The sequence below is a fragment of the Cornus florida genome, unplaced genomic scaffold (genome assembly GCF_030987335.1).
Source record: "Cornus florida cultivar Cherokee Brave unplaced genomic scaffold, ASM3098733v1 CherokeeBrave_3.0.0_Hap2_Chr11, whole genome shotgun sequence".
NCBI lineage: Eukaryota > Viridiplantae > Streptophyta > Magnoliopsida > Cornales > Cornaceae > Cornus > Cornus florida.
This window is the reverse complement of record NW_026775581.1, coordinates 113,888,895-113,895,116: the sequence shown is the minus strand read 5'-3', so window position 1 is coordinate 113,895,116 and position 6,222 is coordinate 113,888,895. Positions and strand designations below refer to the sequence as shown.

Below are 6,222 nucleotides of genomic sequence, written 5' to 3'. Positions count from 1 at the left end.
TTTAAACTAAACATGATAAATTTTAAAAAATAAAAAACTAAAATGATTGGGGGGGTGGGGGTTTCAAAATTTTCTCAGGATACAATTTCTTTAATATTTGGGACCCACAATTCTTAAAAATTTTTAAACGAATAAAGACAATAATGGTGATGATTATTATAAATGCACACTCATTTCCTAGCGCGCGGGTGTGTGTATGTATATGATATAATTCTCTTACTTTTGAGCACTTTCTGTCTAGAGAGAGACTAACAAATGAAGCTTACGTAAGCATGCAGGCATGCAAATAGATAACCAAACGGGCCAAGGCGTTAATGGTGCACGCATGCATTAGGGCACATATATAGGAGTGTTTTTGGTGCCCCGGTTCTTGCTTTCAAAATATGTAAAATAAGCAATTATAATCCTTTTGACGAGGCTGCTTAATTTCCTTCTTTTTTGGGATTAATCCAATCTATATAAATATGTAAATATTGATTGAATGAATGATGACCTAACATTATTGTGACAGAGAGAGTGATGCATACTTCTTTCCTTCTTTGCTCTTAAAGAGATTAAGGAATAAGAACTAATACTTACACACACACGCACACACACACATATATATGTATATAGCTATAAATACATATACTGAAAATGCAGCAAACAAACATGAAAGAAGGAGAGATGGGTGACCAAGAATCATTTCCTATGACCGGTGGAGATGGTGAATACAGCTACACCAAAAATTCCAGTCCCCAGGTAATTTTCTATTGTTAAATTTCTACTTTTCAGTTTTTTGTACTTCCATCCCCAGAAAATTTTTGATCCCTCGAATGGTGGTTTCGATTTTCTCTCATGGGAGGGAATAGATCGAGGAGAAAGATAAATCAACTAGAATCTGCTTGGCTCATTTATATAAAAACAGTTTTTAAGAACTCTAAAAATATAATCACTTTTCATAAAATACTTTCATATAATATATAAGATATTTTTCCGAGTCGTTCTTTTCACTCATTCTCATCAAAATGTCTCGTTTTGAACTAGGGCAGAGTGACAATTCCATTTTTTTAGTTGAGTCTTTCATTACTAGGTGTGACTATTATAAGTTCTACCTGTCGCAGAAAATTCAGTGATGGACCCAGAAAATTTGGTGAGGGGGGGGGCGAATTTTTAATTTGTGGGTACAAAATTATATGATGGGTTCATTTTTGTAATTTTAATAGGGTTTTTTTCATAAATTTTAAAAAAATTTAAGTATAAAATGAAAAAAAAAATAAATCAGTGGGGCAAATTATAATTATAGTGGGGTATCTTCATAAATTATTAAAATTTGAAGTATAAAATGCTAAAAAAAAAAAATCCAGTGGGGGCGAATTGTAATTTTAGGGAGACATTTTCATAAATTTTAAAAACATTAGGGTATAAAATGAAAATATTAAAAATTCAGGAGGGGCATCTGCCCCCCCTGCTGGGTCCGTCCCTGGCAAAAATGATTCAGGTCAAATTTTAACCGAGAAGAAAAGAATTTCTTTGAGAAAAGGATAGGTTGCTGTCAAGTGTGCTTGTTCTTTCAATGAACAATTCCATATATGCTTGAACCATACCGCCTATATATATACATCTTTGTATAATGGAACCATTATTTTTCAAAAATTGTTGGAATGGTAGGATTCCATGTTTTCCTAACATCATATGGTAGCATTAAATGGCAAAAATAATTAAAAAATATCTTCCTCGTTTTGGGCACTAATAGAATTTATTTGAATGTTAAATGAATATTATTGATTACCATCCCATTTAATTAGGTTGCAACAACATTACCACAGTGAATTAATGCACGCGTTACTACTATCACGCGTTTCTACCATCGGCTCCAATAGAATTCTTAATAATTAAGGTCATATTGCGCTTGTTTTTGGTATTTTGTTTTTACTCGAAACAGAACAAGTATTTTGTTGTGGAGTATTTTAAATAGTAATTGAAAGTATGTTTGTTAAAAAAGTGTTGCCAATTTGAAAAATATAATAATTAGTTTAAACATGTCATTTAAAACATGTAAAAATATCAAATTGGTATTTTGATTTTTTGTCACTATTCATAAAATGTTTTGCAAAACAAAATATTTTTTAAACACAGGTAAAATATGTAAAAATACTAAATTGATGTTTTGATTTTTGGCCACTATTCACTAAACGTTTCGACATTGTGCAAAATAAAATATTTTTTACTTAAAAACAAAATATTTTTTGACACTGTGTAAAACAAAATATTTTTTACTTAAAAACATTTTTTCCCAATGCTACCCAACTAAAAAAAAAAAAACACAAACAAGACGCATACCAAATAGACCCTAAATAAATTATTGCTAATTCTATTGTTTTTGAGTAATCCACCTTTTTGTAACTTTCTTTCTCAATAAATCATTTCCTCCCACTCATTTTGATTTTACTGTTCGAAAAAAAACTCATTTTGATTTTGTCAGTTTTCTAAAACCTCTCTAGAGTAGGTGCGTATTTGTTGTGTCATCTGAACTTAATAGGGACATAAAAAGTCGGGTTATCTAAAAAACAAACACATGAAAAGTTGCTTACCAAACAAACACACACTTATGAGACTTGAACAAAATAATTCAAAACAAGGAGAACTTGGTGCACGAATCAATGATTCAAAAGACATGATATTTTGTAGCAAAGCATTTTCTATGACTAGTATAGTTTGCAATTCAGTTATGATATATATATATATATATATTGATATTTGTATGTAGAAAAGGGCTGCTGATCGCGCCAAACCCATGCTTGCGGAAGCAATTGGAGAAAACCTTGACATAGTACCTGGCTCTCCTACAAAATCAATCTCCATTGCTGATTTAGGGTGTTCAGTTGGAAACAACACCTTCATTGCAGTGAAGAACATAATAGAAGCCATACAAGAAAAGTACCAAAAACAAGGCCACACTTCTTCCCCCTTGGAATTTCAAGTGTTCTTCAGTGACCATGCTTCCAATGACTTCAATCTCCTTTTTTTGAGTCTTCCAACAGATCGGCAATACTTTGTTTGTGGAGTACCAGGCTCTTTCTATACCAGATTGTTTCCCAAGGCCTCTCTCAATGTTATTCACTGTTCAAGTGCACTCCATTGGCTTTCCAAGGTCCCCCCGGAGCTCGGTGACCTAAAGTCTCCTTGCTGCAATAGAGAGAAGATTTTCTATGCAAATGCACCTAAAGAAATTGGTGAGGCTTATGCAGCACAGTATGAAAGAGACATGGAAACATTTCTAGGCGCTCGGGCGCAAGAGCTTGCTCCCGGGGGGTTGATGGTGCTTCTGATTTCCGGTCGCATTAGTGGGACACTTCCTGGAAAGTCATCACTTGGCCCCCAGTTCGAACCCTTGGAATCTAGCCTTGTAGATATGGCTAATGAGGTACATATATATATATATATATATATATATTTGTAAGGCTAGCTAGTTTTTGTTAATAGTTATATATCCTATTAATGTGGGTTATAATAATATATTTACAGGGAATTATAAGCAAGGATAAGTTGGCCTTATTTAACTTGCCCATGTATAGCCCATCACCAGAAGAGATAGAGAAAATAATAGAAAGAAATGGGAATTACATTGCGAAGAAGATTGAGAAGATGCCGGATAGGACTTTCGGTTTGTTTAAAAAGCAAGAGTGCAGAGCAGGGTTTGAGGCACTGATCAAGGCACACTTTGGGAGTGAGATTCTCGATGAACTCTTCGATCGATATGAAGCCAAAGTCACCGGCCGCCCCCCTCCCGGAGTTGCTGAAGGCATTGGAATGGGAATTTTCATTCTTCTCAAACGCAAACAATGATTACCATCTCCATCCATCTTCTTCCTATTAATTTCCTTAGATTAATACATATATATTTATGAAATGATTTTATTTATATATCTGTTGATTGTTGTTCTTTGTTTTGAATAAGTATCTCTTCCATGCTCAGGTACAATGTCTGAAAACAATTTCATTTTTGGCAGTGTTGGTTCTCATATATGCTGTAGACAATATAATTGATCTTTAAAATTTTGAATTTTTCGCTTTATGATCCTGGTTGATCTTTTGTTCTTATCTCATGCGTCAATTCTTTTAAACTTACTAGTAAAAGTATAAATATATATATATTAATCTTCGCATATAGAAAGAAGCTGCTGATCGTGCCAAACACTTGCTTGCCTCCGCAATTGGTGAAAACCTTGACATAGAACATGCAGACTCTCCTACTTGAAATTCATTTTCCATTGCTGATTTAGGGTGCTCAGTTGGACCCAACACCTTCGATGCAGTGAAGAACATAATAGAATTAAGCCATACAACAAAAGTACCAAGTGGGGGGTCACATTTCTTGCCCGTTGGAATTTCAAGTGTTCTTCAATGACCATGTTCAGAATGACTTCAATCTCCTCTTTAATAACCTTCCAATAGATAGGCAATGCTTTGGTTGTGGAGTAACGGGCTCTTTCTATGGCAGACTATTTCCCAAGGCCTCTGTCTTTCTTTGGTTGTGGAGTAGCGGGCTCTTTCCATCAATATGCCAAAAAAATCACAGTACGTCCCACTCCCAGAATTGGGGATGCTGAATTGGGATTATTCATTATTTTCAAATGATGTTATCTGTTTACCACTGTTTTTTGTTTTTAATAATTTTGTGTTTGGAAGCACTAAATAAACACTTCAATTTTGAAATTTTAAAAAAATTAGTATAATATTTCAACTTTTGCTAGAAATACATCACTCAAGGTCACGGTGGTCACTGATCAATTTCGGATGTCACGCACAATTCATAATTACGCACAAAATGTTAAAACCTAATTGCAACTAACTTTAGTTCCAAGTACTTTTATAGCTCAAAGTTAGGGATAATTTCACTTACCTCTCTTGAGGTTAGACGTAATTACAGGCGGTACTTGTGATACCTCTCAATTCTAGAGTCACGGGTCATCAAGTACGAGTACAGATCCGAGGGATACCAAACAATTAAGTATATAAACAAGTATAGAATACAACAACAATTTAAAGAATAAAGAATAACAAGCTGAAAGAAAACTAAATATTAAATTCTCGAAATATTAATAGAATAATCCAATATTTTCAAAACCTCCAATAATACTACAACTCGGGAATCCATCTAGTGGACTCCTAATAATATCCTAACTAGAAAATAAAATAACTGAACTGAAAGAAAAACCAAAACTAAAACATGAAGCAAGGTCTTACGTAGTCGGAAGAGTGAGTGACTGTCTCTACTCGGCATGAACAAGTTCTAAGCTTGGAACTGTCGAACACCTAAAAAATAATGGTGGGTCAGGCCCACGAACAAATTCTGCTCTACTATAATCCAAATAGAGACCCGATACGCAGATACATCCTAAACAACTCAATAATAACTAAATAGTCCATCAATATATATATACACACACTATAGGACGCTCACTGGACTATAGGTCTGTCTCAACCTGAATAGAAGGTAACATGCAAATTTCACATAAAGTACGCATGTGTACCTAGACCTACCAGGGCACCCAAATGTCTATTATATCCAGTTATCCATCCTAGACAATATACGCATCCTAACCATGATCTTGAGACTCAAGCTCATATCATGGCTCATATATATATATATATATATATATATATATATAAACATCCAATATGTCATTCAACTGTTTTCGTTGACCTGATTTGAATATAAGTAGAAATTAACATTGTAGTTAATTCATTCCCTTATAAATAAATAGGTAGGATTTAAGTTTTTTGGTTAATCTGTCCCTAGAATGCCACCGTTCCATACCGGTGCATTACATCCATACAGTCTAATAATTGATGAAATAATTAAAATAAAACACCAATTTAATCCCAGTAACAAGCATAATAAAATCAGCTATGAACATGATCATATTATACATCCAATACAAGATTCAAAAATCATATCACAGTAATTTAAGTTGCTAAAATAATATTTAATAATTAAATTTTCTATATCCATTAACAACATGTAAATTTAATTAAAATTTCACATTGTTCATCGTTCCATAGCATATAATTATTAATTATGCATTCTAGGTATTTAACATACTCATTGTAGTCATTTAAATCACCCATTATAACCTACATAGCCTTGGAACCTCCAAAGCCTCAAAACAGTAGCCAAAAATCCCAAAATATTAAAGTAGCAGCGATGGACTATGCTCTCAAATTAGGGGGCAAGCT

General features: G+C 33.6%; 1 protein-coding gene across 1 annotated transcript; it reads left to right on the top strand.

Moving 5' to 3' along the window:
• Positions 1-636: 636 nt before the first annotated feature.
• Positions 637-3,948, top strand: LOC132281901 (loganic acid O-methyltransferase-like). Its single transcript, XM_059783559.1, has 3 exons — positions 637-741; positions 2,750-3,406; positions 3,508-3,948. The coding sequence occupies exons 1-3, from the start codon at positions 637-639 to the stop codon at positions 3,826-3,828; spliced, it is 1,083 nt and encodes a 360-aa protein (XP_059639542.1). The 3' UTR covers positions 3,829-3,948.
• The last annotated feature ends 2,274 nt before the right edge of the window (positions 3,949-6,222 follow it).

Coding starts and splice junctions, on each gene's coding strand:
- LOC132281901 (XM_059783559.1), top strand. CDS start 637: ATGCAGCAAACAAACATGAAAGAAGGAGAGATGGGTGACCAAGAATCA. Junction 742..2,749: donor CCAAAAATTCCAGTCCCCAG/GTAATTTTCTAT, acceptor ATTTGTATGTAG/AAAAGGGCTGCTGATCGCGC. Junction 3,407..3,507: donor TTGTAGATATGGCTAATGAG/GTACATATATAT, acceptor ATATATTTACAG/GGAATTATAAGCAAGGATAA.